General features: G+C 46.9%; 1 protein-coding gene across 1 annotated transcript in view; it reads right to left on the bottom strand.

Annotated features, from left to right (window-relative positions):
• The window catches only part of LOC138953337 (uncharacterized), a 103,391-nt gene that overhangs the window by 46,944 nt on the left and 38,461 nt on the right, over positions 1–17,986 (bottom strand). The window contains exon 4 of the mRNA XM_070325136.1: positions 16,822–16,879. Coding sequence (XP_070181237.1) covers positions 16,822–16,879 — 58 coding nt within the window. The remainder of the gene's footprint in view (positions 1–16,821; positions 16,880–17,986) is intronic.

Genomic DNA, 17,986 nt, shown 5'->3' with positions numbered 1-17,986 from the left:
GTTCCCCATTGTAAGAGAGCCCTCAGATCTTTGCCCCCAGGGACAGACAGGCAGGCTGGAACCACAGTCCCCGTCTGGAACCACCAGGCTGACTAGCACTGCAAGCTGTGGAGGGAGGGGCGCGAACTTTATTCCAATCGCGTTCTGCTTTGAACTTGACTGCCGGGGAGAGAGAGATGGGGGGGGGGGGGGGGGGGGGGGGGGGAGTTACTCGCTCAGCATTCCTGAGGCGTGCAACGTTACCGGCAAACAAGAGCTTGGTTATTGGGGATGGTGAAAGTGGCGGCCTCCGCACACCTTGCCTGACCTGCCCACCACAGGTGGCAAGAGAACACAGAGGTGGTGCCGCGATCTTGTAGCTGGTGGGGAATGCCCGCTTGTCCGGCACAGTATATATGAGGCTTTGCCAAAACGTGCTGGGGGGGTGCATGGACATTTGTGACAAACTAAACCTTTTCAGTTGATTTTTTTTTGGTGTTTTAAGTGATACATTAGTCTTTGATGAACACATTTGTGTAATAAAAGAATGGTTTGTGCATTTGGGAAATGTGTACGGTTTGATAATATGCCATTTCAATTACGTCACTCTCCATCCATTTCATCTTTTAAGTCCAATTTGAAAACTCACTTGTTCCAACAACACTACGGATAGTTCCTTAGTATAGAGTCTGGGGATGTGAGATGTGCATGATGTGTTGTTTGAATCTGACAGTGATTGTATGATTTTTGTATACATGTATTGTTGTCACGCGCTTTGAACTTCTGATAAGGCGCTTTATAAATGCCCGTTATTATTATTTATTATTATTATGATACGCCAATTTTGAGAAAAGCCACATGTGCAACAAAAAAACCAGGTCAAATTAGATCTGCGTTCTACCTGTCACGTGTTACATGGAGTCGGTGGACATGAAATCAATCAAAATGTCAAAAATAACTACAATATTCAAACAGACATTTAGAATACAGTTTTAACCTAATGACCTAATGACCAGGTACATCTGGAATAAGGTTCTCAATTAAATAGAAATTTTTTTAATTAATTGTACGTAAAATCAGAAAAAAGAGTTGCATGCTTAGACTGTATGAAATACGCTGATTAAAACCGATTCAGTGATGCAGATCATGAAAAATCGAAAATTCCCCGAGGACACCAAAACGTCCAAACATTTTTGGGGCCGTTTCCGGTGAATGTTTAAAACATTTTATTTTTTATTTAACATTCACAACAACAACAGGCTTCAAAACATTAAAAAAGCATTCATCAAACTCCCTTTTTCAAAGCACAATACATGTAAACATGTTGGGGTAATCCAGTTAATTACACTTGCTTTCCAGTCCGAAATGGCACCTTTTGGCAAAGCCTCATATACTAGATGATTACCCGCTTCGCCGGGTACCCGGCTTTGCCGGGTGAGTGGCGCACCGTACACCGGCTTCGCCAGGTACCCGGCTTTGCCGGGTGAGTGGCGCACCGTACGCGATTGACGCCACACGAAGGAAGGGAGATAAACGCGCAAAACACTGGAGAAGATAAGGAAGAGTTACTGGGAATGGATGTACAGAAAAACCATAAAAACCAAAATCGGTTCAGCGCTGCGTGCTGAGAGCACGTGTTGAAAATTTTCATCGACCAGATTGTGTCCGGGGTCTACCTGAATATGCCCACCAAATTTGAAGCAGATCCATCGAGAACTTTGGCCGTGAATCGTGAACACACAGACAGACAGACGCGTGTTTCACAAACATGTCCGTAATAGGTTAGTGACCAGTGAGGACGTTAAACCCCCATTAGTTCTGCATTTTTCTCCCCCATCACTGAATGAAAGACTGGAGACGTGACAGTGTCTACGTGACGTCACCTGTAAGACACACCATGACCAACATGCCTGGGACATGCACTACAAACACAGGTAGGCATAATAAAACACACTGAAGTGACAAGCAACTCTGACAGCGTCCTCGGTGCAAACTTCCTCCTACAGAGAAACAAGAAGCGAGGTTGTCGCGACACGTGACGACAGCTTGTCAGTGCAGAGGTGTCACGCCTTGTCAACTTCATTGCCCACAACACGCCTGCTGCATAATCAACCCCCCCCCCCCCCCCCCCCTGCTTTTAATATACATTTGTACATCAATATAAACTGAGCAGATCTATACACATCTTTATGAAGGGTCTTTCGTAGCACGTCCATTTACAAGTTCTCTTTTGTATAGGTGAAAGTGTGACAACTGTCGGTATGTAGTGCAAGACAAACAGAGCAGATAGATTGTACACCGCAGACTGTGTCAACCAATCATCATGTGTTATAACAGTGTAGCCACTTGTACACCGCAGACTGTGTCAAACAATCATCATGTGTTATAACAGTGTAGCCACTGAGTGCCGTGTCTCCGTCTTATCTATCTCCACTCATGAACGCACATGTATGTGTTTTACATATGAATATCGAACGGTTTACAGACGCTAGCCATTCCAGCACAATGCAAACAATTTCTAATGCCCACCTGTTGGACAGAAAGTCCTGACGTTACCAGCCCTGTTTACATTTCTCATCCAAAGGCTGCACCATACCCAGGCAGCCACATTTTGATCGCGTGTTTCATGGGGTGGGGTCTAAAAGAATGTTCATCGTCATTTTCTTCCATTTGAAGGTGCTTCAAAGCTGACTCTCAAATTCATAGTGCTCTGAAAGTTTGAGATAAAAGAAAGGCATTTCAGTGTTTTCTTTCTGCATCCATACAAACAAGGCATTGCACAGTCATGTGGCATTGAAGACCACGATTCCCTAGCGTCGATATGGACTGTCACGCCGATACAAATCTCAACCCCACGAGTCAGAGACAGACGTTCAGCAGACACACTGTCACCCAAATCTTGCTTACATGACGGGGTGCGTGGGAAAGAAGGAACTCTACTTTGTACCACCAACGACGCGAGACGACACCTTGTAACGGTCGGCCTTCAGTCTCTGTCCCTAATGCCTATGCCCCCCCCCCCCCCCTCCCCCCTATTTCCCCTTCCCAAAAAGGAAAAGCACCGTTCAAGTGTTGGTTCCGTGGTTTTTTTCTCTCTCTATGTGTTGTTATACTCGACAAGAAGAAAGACAAACCATTCAAACGGTTTAACTGCGTCTCTTTCCACCGCACGAAGGCGATACAAACACACCGCTAGCCCTGCAGAACAAGTCCTGGCTGCTTTCACAACAAAGCGAGTTGAGAGTAAAATAAAAACCATGCGGATAAACACCAACACACATGGGTGGAGGATTATCATTCGACAACAATCCTGGTTGAATAAATGGATACAGAGAGAGAGGGGAAGGGAGGGAGAGATCGAGTGTCCCAAGACTATATCTGGCATTTATAAAAGTCCGTTCACTTAAAAAGATTATAAATACCACACTTGATACTTCCCAACTTGTAAGTAAAAATCAAGATAAATAAAATGTATAATACGGTGCGTACCGTACTCTTAACGTCACATTACCAATAGAAGCAGATGACACACTAACAGGACGCACGATACAAGCCATCAGATCTTCTTCTTCTTCTTCGTCGTTCGCTCAGAGCCATCAGATGACACACTAACAAGACGCACGATACAAGCCATCAGATGACACACAAACAGGACGCACGATACAAGCCATCAGATGACACACAAACAGGACGCACGATACAAGCCATCAGATGACACACAAATAGGACACACGATACAAGCCATCAGATGACACACAAACAGGACGCACGATACAAGCCATCAGATGACACACAAACAAGACGCACGATACAAGCCATCACATGACACACAAACAGGACGCACGATACAAGCCATCAGATGACACACAAACAGGACGCACGATACAAGCCATCAGATGACACACAAACAGGACGCACGATACAAGCCATCAGATGACACACTAACAAGACGCACGATACAAGCCATCAGATGACACACTAACAAGACGCACGATACAAGCCATCAGATGACACACAAACAGGACGCACGATACAAGCCATCAGATGACACACTAACAAGACGCACGATACAAGCCATCAGATGACACACAAACAGGACGCACGATACAAGCCATCAGATGACACACTAACAAGACGCACGATACAAGCCATCAGATGACACACAAACAGGACGCACGATACAAGCCATCAGATGACACACTAACAAGACGCACGATACAAGCCATCAGATGACACACAAACAGGACGCACGATACAAGCCATCAGATGACACACTAACAAGACGCACGATACAAGCCATCAGATGACACACAAACAGGACGCACGATACAAGCCATCAGATGACACACTAACAGGACGCACGATACAAGCCATCAGATGACACACAACAAGACGCACGATACAAGCCATCAGATGACACACAAACAGGACGCACGATACAAGCCATGATGGACATGACGACACGCACTTCTCACAGACCAGCCCTCAAGCTATCTATACACGTAGCGGAGTCCAAAGATGTTAACCAACGAAAAAAACACCTCTCTAAATGGTTTAAAAGCTTCTTTCAATGCTGTCTGTCAGCCGCTGTTCCGTGGCACGCTAAGTGGTTGGAATGGATGGGGGGGGGGGGGGGGGGGGGGGGGGGGGGGTGGCGGGCTGATGACGTGAGACTGAGAGAGTGGAGGTGGAGGCCCATCAGGACGGCCTAAAGTAGGATGACGGTCTGACAGCACGTGTTTTGCGATGGATGGTTTGGGCACGATCCCCGGAAATGACAAGAAAAGCTCCAATCATGTTTTCTTCACAGCATTACGGAAAGTGCAGGATTGACCGCTCTGTGAAAAGGATGCTATCTAACCGTACAAAATAAGGTTTGTGTGTATGGGATGAGTGTGTGTTTGCGTGTGTGTGTGTTTTAAAAATAAAACAAAACGATCGATCTTATTTGAGCTATGTAGTGTCGTCAAAAGAGGCCGTTTTCACTGGAGCCAAGACACACCCACATCAGAATCTATATCACACACACCCAGTAGCAGGTCAAACCTACGCGATCAACAAAGCGGGAATCGATCAAACACAATCAGACTCTCTCACGTTCACTCTGGCTTCCAGTGTTTAGCAAAAGCAACGCGACGCGAAATGTGTACATGCAAGACAAATGAAGCTAGACAAGTTGGTCCGGAACAAAGTTGTCAAGAAAGGTGAGTACAGTGTCACCACGACCCTCCTTGCCACTCAACGCTACCTCCCAAGGTTGTCGGGTGAAACAAGCTCCGTTCCGGGCTTTCCAAAACCACACACAGTCGGACAAGACTTTTTGAAGCAAATACATCACCCTTGGCATTGCAACAAACGCACACACACACAAACTGTCCATTCCTAACCTCCCTGTATTAAATAGCTGTCCGTGTGTTAAATAGCTGTCCGTATGTATTTTCCAGAAACCGCAGTTACAATAAAGTCGGCGTTCCGTGTAGCTTGATCTCTGTTAGTTTTACTGGGCAAAACAATCTCAGAGTCAAACACTTCCTTGTCAATCAAATATGACATGATCCATCGTGGTTTGAGCGACACGAGTTGAAGGCGACTGTCTTAAAAGCGCTGCTTGCAGCAGAGAGTGCCGAGGGACGGTCATGCTTCATTCTTTACCCACACCTTAAAGGCACAGTAAGCCTCCCGTAAACCATCACAGATACGGTCAGGCTTTTACACACAGTACAAACACCCTTTTATTTAAACACTCACCATTGAGAACATCCTAGGTGCCCTCCGTAAAGAGCGAAACATTTTCAAAGAATTTATTTTTGCGTGGTTTATCTTACCCCTGAGCCATCGTGAACCCGTGTGATCCAGTTTCCCTTTTTCACAATGTAGTCGTCAGTTAGTCATTTGAATGCGACTCGATATGAGATTATCTACAATAGCACGTTTTTATGCACGAAACAAACGGCTGTGGTTCACAAGAACTCTGGCGATGGCTTTTGACTGTTGAGAGGAACGGCGATATGCCGCATAAACCGTCGTCTGCTACGACCCTTGCGTGACCCTGCTTCAGGGCTTTTCTTTTTTCAAACTTTCACAACTTCGAATTGCACTGATCTTGTCTTGATGAGAAAAGAATTCTTTTATGATTAAAGAATGTTTGTGTAACAAGCTGTCAATTTATCATTTAGATTTTAAAAGTTAGGTCTAGCGCAAAAACGCACCACGGTCCAAAAACATTCTGATAATCATCGATCCACGGCTATCGCCAGTTTAAGGGAAGTAATTCATTTTTGACCTGAGTTCAGGATGGGTCCAAAAAGTGTTCGAGACAATCTGCAAAATTAATTCTTTAAAAATTGCTCGCTCTTTACGTAGGGCACCTAGGATGTTCCCGTTTGGTGAGCGTTCAAATGGAAGGGTGTTTGTACTGTGTGTAAAAGCCTGACAGTATCTGTGATGGTTTACGGGAGGCTTACTGTCCGGGCGTGATTTCCGGGATATTCATAACAGCCGTCCAGCACCAAAACGAGGCGCCATTGTTGTAAAGGGCCAAGTCCACGAAAATAAATTCTTTGAAATTTTCTCACGCTCGACAGAAAGCAGCCAGGATGTTCCCGTTCGGTGAGCGTTTAAATGGAAGTATGCTTGTACTAAATGTAGACGCTCGGGGAGCTCTGTGCTGGTTTACGGGAGGCTTACTGTGCCTTTAAGACAGGACTATGTGATTACTGAGGCTTGACGAGGGCCAGATCAAACACCATGCCATCACCATTATTAATCCCTGAGAGAGAGAGAGAGAGAGAGAGAGAGAGAGAGAGAGAGAGAGAGAGAGAGAGAGAGAGAGAGAGAGAGAGAGAGAGAGAGAGAGAGAGAGAGAGAGAGAGAGAGAGAGAGGGGGGGATGTCACGATCGTCACAAGTATACATGTATACCCGAATAGCCAAGGAGTCCTGGGAAGGCAACCAAGTTACTCTGTAACAAAGTATGTGATACTCTACGCGGCAACATTTACTAATTTAGCAAGTGTAGTTCTCCACCGTACAGCTTCAAGTCCTCCGTTTGATTCCATCCCCAGCGGTCACTGCAGTGCGTCCTTCGTCCCTTGCTGTTCTCATCAACACACCTTGTCAACCAATCCACATCTAGCCAGCACATTCACATGCTTCTTGGCGTTACCAACGCCATGCAATTACAACCCCCAGTCTTGTTTTTATTTATTTACTTTAACGGGATGATTATACAGCCTTGCACGCGAGAGAGACGTGAGGAGGAAGGACAACTCACCCGTGGAGACGTCGTGCCCCATGACGTAGCGCAGCCCACCACCCCCACCACCACCATCATCGTGGTGCTGTTGGTGTGGCGGGGAGGTGGGCGGGGTGAGGACGCCGACGACGTAGACCAACATGGCCACACGGGCAGGGCTTTGCTCAACTGGCGCCCGGGAGAGGGGACCCCACACAAACAGCACAACTCCAATAATGACACAATGCACAGGCCGGCGACACGACAACACTTCACCGCGTTATGGCCAAGCCTGCTGACCCGGCAACGCCCCCCTGTTTTCCCGTGTGTCCGTACTAGTTCCCGTGGTCAGACCTCAGCAGACACACACACCGTCACCACCACACTGTCAGTATCCTCCGCAACACCTGCTACAGCGGTCGTAGGTCTGTGGTGTCCTTGTCACACTATGTCGGTCAGCCATCAGCGAGACAGATTGTTTGTCACATCGAGATGTCAGTACTGGCTGTCACCTTGGGATGCCAGCACTCCAAGCGGTGTCTGTGTTACGGTGTCTGTATTGTGGCTTACCCTTCCTGGACAGCGAGGTCACTCCGGCAGTGCCAGGCAAGCAGGCAAAGTGTGTATCTTCACAGTCACGGGACACACACAAGATGGAGAGTCGCTCAACAAACACACACACACAGAAAGGAAACACAAATGAAGTATGCCCTTTGGTCTGACTGGTACCAGTCGTGCCAACTCCACAAGTCAGAGCTCCGTGACAGACGGCTTGAAGCGCGAGACGAAGGGTACCCTTGCCCCAGCTCCACCCGGCAGACCCTTGACGCAGTCTCGACTAAAGAGCGAGGTGTAGCATGCCTCCCATTCATTGTATTGTTGGTGCTCGCTGAGTATCACCATGCCCACCCTGTGCCCTTTGCCCGTCTCTGCAGACTGCAGCACTACGTTATCTATCAGCATCACCACTGGTCAAAGCACCAAGGAAGGCCAAAGACAAGAACCAGCGAGACAAGTCATGCACACGTCCTTATCACCCAACGGATAAGAGGGGACTGACTCCAGTGTCTAAGTGCAGTGACATAGGGTGATAGCAGTACAGAGAGAGAGAGAGAGAGAGAGAGAGAGAGAGAGAGAGAGAGAGAGAGAGAGAGAGAGAGAGAGAGAGAGGCATTGTCAGCAAAGTAGTGTAGCGTCAGGTGTCACATAAATCAGGCCTCCATTAGACAGGGGATGTCTGTCTTCACTGCCAGCCGCACGGTTACACATCGGCCCCCATCACGGACATGGAAAGGTCTATTCCTCTATGCCTGTGGCATACCCGTCTGTCCTCAAGTCCTCGGCCACAGGACTGACATCACTCACTGACAACACGTACGGCTGTCGTATCAAGAACACTTTCTTCACAGCATGATGACAAATCCTTGTACATCAGTCTTGATGAGTCAACCGCCAATTCAACACATTGGTTGTTGTCGGCAGTTGACTGTGTAAAGAAGATAGACTTCTGGGTGTGAAGGATCGAGCAGTGTGCAAACAAGGATGAGACTGGGAGCGTGACTAAACAGCAACAGCAGACCACTTCCCTCCCCTCGGTGTCACGTCGTCACGTACTAAGGGACAAAGAAGAAGTGATGTATAGCGATGATTCCCAGTCTTATGTTGCCCAGAGTGTAGGTAAAAAGTAAGCCAAGCGCCTTGCAGCACGCACGTCGTCTCATCCTGACGTGACGAGGTGGGGGATAGAGTGACAGCGACACGGCGATAAGACAGACACACGTCTACACAGGGCAAGAGGAAAGACAAAGTATCCCGATGTCAAGACAGACACACGTCAACACCGCACATCATACACCTCACCCCTGGGACAACACAGACATCTGTGGTGGAACCCCGTTCTGGAGACTTCAGATTTAACCCCCCCCCCCCCCCCCCCATTTGAAAACCCTGTGTTCTCATTTTTGCATGACGTGTAAAATTACCTCCTTTTCAAGAAGCGCTGAAGGCATGATTATTTGAGATTTGTTGCGGTCTTAGCTAAGGGGGAGTTCCACTGTCGCCGTACACCTTGATGTGTTTTAGGAAACGACGACAAGGGGACAGGCAGGAATGAATGTATGAATGAGACGAGTTTCAGGACTGAGGAAGCCAGCCGAGCAAAGCTGTTAATGGTCACCTGTTGGCCGGCTAACGGTCCTCTCCACACCCACTTGAAAGGTGGCCACTCTGGGGTCCATTCCACAAAGTCAACAACCTGTGACTAATCCCCTGTTTCCCCAAAAACACACAGTGCAGAGGCCGCCAAAACGATGAGGAAACAAAGGCCCAAAGACGAGCAGGAATGAAAGAGCAGCGAAAACAAAACAAAAACCTTGGGAGTTAACAATAACAAGTGTTGACCTTAACTTAACGGGGTCAAGAAGCCGCCCTTGGTAATATGGGGGTGGGACACGGAGAGGGAGAGACAGAGGGAGGGAAACAAAAAAAATTTAAATGAATAAATTATAATAAAACAAGTCGCGTAAGGCGAAATTACAACATTTAGTCAAGCTGTGGAACTCACAGAATGAAACTAAACGCACTGTTTTTTTTCACAATGACCGTAGTCCGCGCGCGGTAGTGGTTGCGCTGTGCTGCATAGCACGCTTTTCTGTACCTTTCTTCGTTTTAACTTTCTGAGCGTGTTTTTAATCCAAACATATCATATCTATATGGTTTTTACATTTAGTCAAGTTTTAACTAAATGTTTTAACGTAGAGGGGGGAATCGAGACGAGGGTCGTGGTGTATGTGTGTGTATGTGTGTGTGTGTGTGTGTCTGTCTGTCTGTGTGTGTGTGTAGAGCGATTCAGACTAAACTACTGGACTGATCTTTATGAAATTTCACATGAGAGTTTCTGGGAATGATATCCCCGGACCTTTTTTCTTTTTTTCGATAAATGTCTTTGATGACGTCATATCCGGCTTTTTGTATAAGTTGAGGCGGCACTGTCACACCCTCATTTTTCAATCAAATTGATTGAAATTTTGGCCAGGCAATCTTCGACGAAAGCCAGACTTCGGTATTGCATTTCAGCTTGGAGGCTTAACAATTAATGAATGACTTTGGTCATTAAAAATCTGAAAATTGTAATTAAAATTATTTTTTTTATAAAACGATCCAAATTTACTTTTATTTTATTCTTCATCATATTCTGATTCCAAAAACATATAAATATGTTATATTTGGATTAAAAACAAGCTCTGAAAATTAAAAAAATTAAAATTATGATTAAAATTAAATTTCCGAAATCGTTTTAAAAGCTATTTCATCTTATTCCTTGTCGGTTCCTGATTACAAAAACATATATATGATATGTTTGGATTAAAAACACGCTCAGAAAGTTAAAACGAAGAGAGGTACAGTAAAGCGTGCTATGAAGCACAGCGCAACCGCTACCGCGCCAAACAGGCTCGTCACTTTCACTGCCTTTTGCACTAGCGGCGGACTACGTTCAGTTTCATTCTGTGAGTTCCACAGCTTGACTAAATGTAGTAATTTCGCCTCACGTGACTTGTTTAATCTGGAACCGACAAGGAATAAGATGAAATTGTTTTTATATCAATTTCGGAAATTTAATTTTAATCATAATTTTTATATACCCAGGAACTCTCATACATGTCAAATTTCATAAAGATCGGTCCAGTAGTTTAGTCTGAATCGCTCTACACACACAGACACATACACCACGACCCTCGTCTCGATTCCCCCTCTACGTTAAAACATTTAGTCAAAACTTGACTAAATTAAAAAAATTAAAAAAATTAAAGTAAATAAATAATTTTTTGACAAAATTATTTACAAAAAATTAATTGAATAAATTAAGAAATAATTTTTTACAAATTGGCAAGTCAAGGCAGCGGTGTCAACCTTTCTGTCTCTCAGTGAGTGTCAGGCAATTCAGCCACCTCAGCTACAGGGGCTGGCAATCAACAGTTTTACACTAAGTCATCCACCCCCCCCCCCTCCCTCCCTCCTCTACCACTCGGTGTGACTAACAGCAACAACAACCATGACGTCAATGCATCACTTCAATTTCATGTAGACATTTCCAACTGTGCGTTGCTTTCTTGTCAGGCCCGATATCAGTGCAAATCTTGTGTGGTGTGCATGTCTGTCCCTCAAACTCCCCCCGTACAAGCAGCATGGTCGCACTCAATCCACCAAACATGCTGCAAGGTGACACTGACAGGACCAGTCACATTTCATAGACACACAAACAAGAAAGGAGAGAAACTAAAAACAAATTGGACAACAAGGGGGGGGGGGGGGGGGGAGGTTGACGGGGGTCAAAAGGATAAAGAGAACGCCAACAACCGAAACAGCCCGGTAAAAAAATGGTTGCTTGGCGACTTTGATAACTCTTCCCGTCTGCACTCTGTCTTTCTCTAGCTAGTTGTTGTTGATCCTGCTTCCTGTCCTACAGGACTTTTTAGTCCAAGCCAACATCCCTATTATACAATATAGCCTGACCAACGACACAGCAGAGACAGAACGATCACGACACTAAAGACAAAGGGAAGAGGACACCTGGGGGCAAGGGGCGGCTCTCTTTGATCTTTGCTGGCTGACCTCCCTACAAGATCACTATCACTTTGCTGCCCCTGACCTCTCTGTCTGGTAATAGTGGTAACACTATAGTAGGCAAAAATAGCAGCAACATGTTCTTTGCACACTACAGAAAAACAGTTGATTTCCTGTGGCTATTGTTTTGCCCATCAGGACAGCATATCTTGGCCCAGGTTTCTCTGGTCGGCTTCACTCAGTCCAACACTTGTTTATCCACTGACTCAAACCTCCCTCAACAATTTTCTAAGGGCAGGAAGCCCCCCATACATAAGGCAAGCAAGAAAATAAATCCAACATAAAAAAAAATCTTTTACACTGTAAATGGTAGGGGGTCTTCAATTAGGGGTTTTAGAAGGGGGGTTCCACTGTAAAAGTTGACACTGGTCTTGGATGTTTTTAAGTTACAATTTTCTTAATATCATCCCAAATCAACTGTTCTTTATGTTTATCAAAAGACAAATTAGAACAGCTAACACATGTCATTCAGATTTTAAAGTTCAACCTGAATTGAAATGCAAACACACACACACTATGAGTATGAAGGAGGTCAAAATTAATGTCATCCGTCAGCCAAAGATGAGGGCATAACTGGTGGGTCCTGTCCAGTTTCCTGAATCCTGGGGCCATACCTCATTACCTGCATATGTAGTATCCCCCCCTCCATCTTCACACCACATGTACCAACAGTGGCAACACCTGTAGTATCCCCCCCTCCATCTTCACACCACATAGTGTACCAAAAGTGGCAACACCTGTAGTACCCCCCCCTCCATCTTCACACCACATGTACCAACAGTGGCAACACCTGTAGTATCCCCCTTCCATCTTCACACCACACGTACCAACAGTGGCAACACCTGTAGTATCCCCCCCTCCATCTTCACACATGTACCAACAGTGGCAACACCTGTAGTATCCCCCCCTCCATCTTTACACCACATGTGCCAACAGTGGCAACACCTGTAGTATCCCCCCCCATCTTCACACCACATGTGCCAACAGTGGCAACACCTGTAGTATTTCCCCCCCCTCCATCTTCACACATGTACCAACAGTGGCAACACCTGTAGTATCCCCCATCCATCTTCACACCACATGTACCAACAGTGGCAACACCTGTAGTATCCCCCCCTCCATCTTCACACCACATGTACCAACAGTGGCAACACCTGTAGTATCCCCCCATCCATATTCACACCACATGTACCAACAGTGGAAACACCTGTAGTATCCCCCCCCCTCCATCTTCACACCACATGGACCAACAGTGGAAACACCTGTAGTATCCCCCCCTCCATCTTCACACCCCACGTACCAACAGTGCAAACACCTGTAGTATCCCCACCCCTCCATCTTCACACCACATGTACCAACAGTGGAAACACCTGTAGTATCCCCCCCTCCATCTTCACACCACATGTACCAACAGTGGAAACACCTGTAGTATCCCCCCCCTCCATCTTCACACCACATGTACCAACAGTGGAAACACCTGTAGTATCCCCCCCTCCATCTTCACACCACATGTACCAACAGTGGCAACACCTGTAGTATTCCCCCATCCATCTTCACACCACATGTACCAACAGTGGCAACACCTGTAGTATCCCCCCCTCCATCTTCACACCACATGTACCAACAGTGGCAACACCTGCAGTATCCCCCCCTCCATCTTTACACCACATGTGCCAACAGTGGCAACACCTGTAGTATCCCCCCCATCTTCACACCACATGTACCAACAGTGGCAACACCTGTAGTATCCCCCCCTCCATCTTTACACCACATGTGCTAACAGTGGCAACACCTGTAGTATCCCCCCCATCTTCACACCACATACATGTACCAACAGTGGCAACACCTGTAGTATCCCCCCCTCCATCTTCACACCACATGTACCAACAGTGGCAACACCTGTAGTATCCCCCCCTCAGTCTTCACACCACATGTACCAACAGTGGCAACACCTGTAGTATCCCCCCCCCCTCCATCTTCACACATGTACCAACAGTGGCAACACCTGTAGTATCCCCCCCCCTCCATCTTCACACATGTACCAACAGTGGCAACACCTGTAGTATCCCCCCCCCCCCCTCCATCTTCACACATGTACCAACAGTGGCAACACCTGTAGTATCCCCCCCTCCATCTTCACACATGTACCAACAGTGGCAACACCTGTAGTATCCCCCCTCCATCTTCACACCACATGTACCAACAGTGGCAACACCTGTAGTATCCCCCCCTCCATCTTCACACATGTACCAACAGTGGCAACACCTGTAGTATCCCCCCCTCCATCTTCACACCACATGTACCAACAGTGGAAACACCTGTAGTATCCCCCCCTCCATCTTCACACCACATGTACCAACAGTGGAAACACCTGTAGTATCCCCCCCCCCTCCATCTTCACACCACATGTACCAACAGTGGAAACACCTGTAGTATCCCCCCCTCCATCTTCACACCACATGTACCAACAGTGGAAACACCTGTAGTATCCCCCCCCTCCATCTTCACACCACATGTACCAACAGTGGAAACACCTGTAGTATCCCCCCCTCCATCTTCACACCACATGTACCAACAGTGGAAACACCTGTAGTATCCCCCCCCTCCATCTTCACACCACATGTGCCAACAGTGGAAACACCTGTAGTATCCCCCCCTCCATCTTCACACCACATGTACCAACAGTGGCAACACCTGTAGTATTCCCCCATCCATCTTCACACCACATGTACCAACAGTGGCAACACCTGTAGTATCCCCCCCTCCATCTTCACACCACATGTACCAACAGTGGCAACACCTGTAGTATCCCCCCTCCATCTTCACACCACATGTACCAACAGTGGCAACACCTGTAGTATCCCCCCCTCCATCTTTACACCACATGTGCCAACAGTGGCAACACCTGTAGTATCCCCCCCCCATCTTCACACCACATGTACCAACAGTGGCAACACCTGTAGTATCCCCCCCTCCATCTTTACACCACATGTGCCAACAGTGGCAACACCTGTAGTATCCCCCCCCATCTTCACACCACATGTACCAACAGTGGCAACACCTGTAGTATCCCCCCTCCATCTTCACACCACATGTACCAACAGTGGCAACACCTGTAGTATCCCCCCCTCAGTCTTCACACCACATGTACCAACAGTGGCAACACCTGTAGTATCCCCCCCCTCCATCTTCACACCACATGTACCAACAGTGGCAACACCTGTAGTATCCCCCCCTCCTCCATCTTCACACCACATGTACCAACAGTGGCAACACCTGTAGTATCCCCCCTCCATCTTTACACCACATGTACCAACAGTGGCAACACCTGTAGTATCCCCACCCCCCTCCATCTTCACACCACATGTACCAACAGTGGCAACACCTGTAGTATCCCCCCCCTCCATCTTCACACCACATGTACCAACAGTGGCAACACCTGTAGTATCCCCACCCCCCCCTCCATCTTCACACCACATGTACCAACAGTGGCAACACCTGCTGACCCTAGCATTAATCTGTGATTGAGGTTGTGCTGGAATAGTGAAACAATTCACACTGCTAAAATGACTAAATGGCCGTTAACCTTTGTTTAAAAACAAACGATGACAGCCAAGACAGGAGACACTGACAGAGACTATACTGGGGCTCAGAAATAACAATCTGTTGCTAAAGGCAAAGTAAGTGAACTACAAAACTGCTCAGCATAATTATGTAATAGAGGTTGAGAGTATTCCCCTTCCCCTACCATGCACAGCTGGCAGAACATTGCCGTACAGTTTACCAATCATGCATACACCAGTAATTCAACTTACAACATGTACAACAAATTCAATAAAATGAGAAGTGTGGTACCTTCGGGACAGGACTAGGAGGGAGACTGTACAAGTATAGCATTACCAAAAAGTGTGGATAGAAATTTAAAATGTAGATGGAGTTATGGAACAAAATAGGTGTTTCAGCTTCAACATTTTGTTAGCATCCACAATAGATGGAAAAACACACATAAAAAAACAACAAGTTTGTTATCTTTAAACGCAGAAACAGACAGACATGAATAGTATTGACAAAATTTGTAATAGGACATCAGACACATCAAGCCACGACGGGCGCTGTGGCGGGGTGGTAAGACGTCGGCCTCTTAATCGGAAGGTCGAGGGTTCGAATCCCGGTCGCGGCCGCCTGGTGGGTTAAGTGTGGAGATTTTTCCGATCTCCCAGGTCAACTTATGTGCAGACCTGCTAGTGACTTATCCCCCTTCGTGTGCACACGCAAGCACAAGACCAAGTGCGCACGGAAAAGATCCTGTAATCCATGTCAGAGTTCGGTGGGTTATAGAAACACGAAAATATCCAACATGCTTCCTCCGAAAGCGGCGTATGGCTGCCTTAATGGCGGGGTAAAAACGGTCATACACGTAAAATTCCACTCGTGAAAAAAACACGAGTGTATGTGGGAGTTTCAGCCCACGAACGCAGAAGAAGAAGAAGAAGAAGACACATCAAGCCCAGTTTTAACTAAACCTAACACTGCCCCCTTTACAATGTCATCAAGTTTCTAAATGAACTAAACATACATCGCTGATGAATCAAGCTACTGACAGTGACTGACACCAGTTGAAACTTGACAGGACAGACTTTTTTCTTCCTGCGGCGGATACTGACTTCACTTTTACCAACATCAACAACATTTTACAGTTCAACAACATATTGTTATTGAAGCCATAATAGTCAACATGAATTTACACGGAACTATCACAACACTGTCAAAGGTAACATACATCAAATGATTTTAGCTTGCTGCTAGCACTAGCAGCAGTCATGTTCACTGTTGTCCACATGTGCTGTGTTAAAACAGTGTCGGAACTTTGGTTTGGCTGAGTTTGACAGGGCCACACCTCTAACGTTGGCTCCAGCTACCTGTTCACTGGGGGGACGAACTACGATTTCCACATGGTTGACATGAAAAGAAGCCAAGTTGACTCACCTGTTTCGCCTTCCTTGAGTCGCTTCACCCTCAACCGAATCGACTTGGATCGTATACACTGCAAGGATACAGAAAATAAACTCCACGTCAAAGAAAGTTGGTCACACACACACACTCACAGGTCACAAAGGTGAAGACTGTAAACACTGTATCAACTGCTACACTGCGTGTCGTCTGCTGTTACGCTGTCCTGTCAAAGTTGAGAAAACATGTCGTCGCTCTTCCGCTAGTGGACTTCCTCTGGTCGCCAGTATTGCCTCTGCTCTACACCACGGCACAACAGAAGAGCTGGGTGAACGGCGGCTTACAGTGTGTAGTGTGTGACACACAGCTCGCTACCTGCGCCTAGCCCCGAATTCTTCGCACCTGACACTGAGAGTGGGAGAGAGCGAGTGGGGCAACTGGTTCGGGGGGGGAGAGGGAGGGACGGCCACTCTGCCTCTGGCCAGTCAGTCAGTCACTGCAGCCATGGTGCGCGTGTCGTGTCGCTGGCAATGCGCGTGCTGGACTATAGTGCTGCTCACCAAGATACCCCCTCACAGAGACTGTGTTTATGTTCTGCCTGTTCTCCTGATTTCAGCCCGACCACCAGCGCTACGGCCTCGTCAGCCTCGCTAATCACCCATCAACTATGTCAGAAATTCAATATGGCGGGCGCCGGCCTGAAAGTGGGTCAATAACAAAGGCCCCTTCTAGCACGAACAAAAGTAAACAAAGTATCAGCTGCCAAAGCGAGGGGAAGGAGCAGAAAAGGGCAGAGGGGATCGGTGACAATGCCTGTAACCTTTGACAGTAGTAAAGGGCAAGTGGGGCTGCCAGTGTGTTGCACAGTACTGTCACACAGGCTGACACAGCCCCCTACTGTCATGTCGTAGTGTTATTCTACTGTGATATACAGCTGGTAAGACGGGAAGGTTCACCCTGCCTGCCCCTCCCACTTCTCACTACAGCAGGAAACGACCTAGGGCTAGTGGAAACAACAAACAAGTCAGTTGAGCAAACCGATCTGTCAAAACCAAGTCAGTGTTCAGTTAATGCACACAGGCAATGGCTGGCAACACTGAGAGAAGTAACATTCCTGTCAGTGTTTTGTTGTCAAGACGAAAGACGTTGAAACCACATTGGTGCACTATGATCGTTTTTCAATTATGGGCTCAAAGAGATC

Source organism: Littorina saxatilis, linkage group LG17 (assembly GCF_037325665.1).
Source record: "Littorina saxatilis isolate snail1 linkage group LG17, US_GU_Lsax_2.0, whole genome shotgun sequence".
Lineage (NCBI taxonomy): Eukaryota > Metazoa > Mollusca > Gastropoda > Littorinimorpha > Littorinidae > Littorina > Littorina saxatilis.
This window is presented reverse-complemented; position numbering and strand designations above follow the sequence as displayed.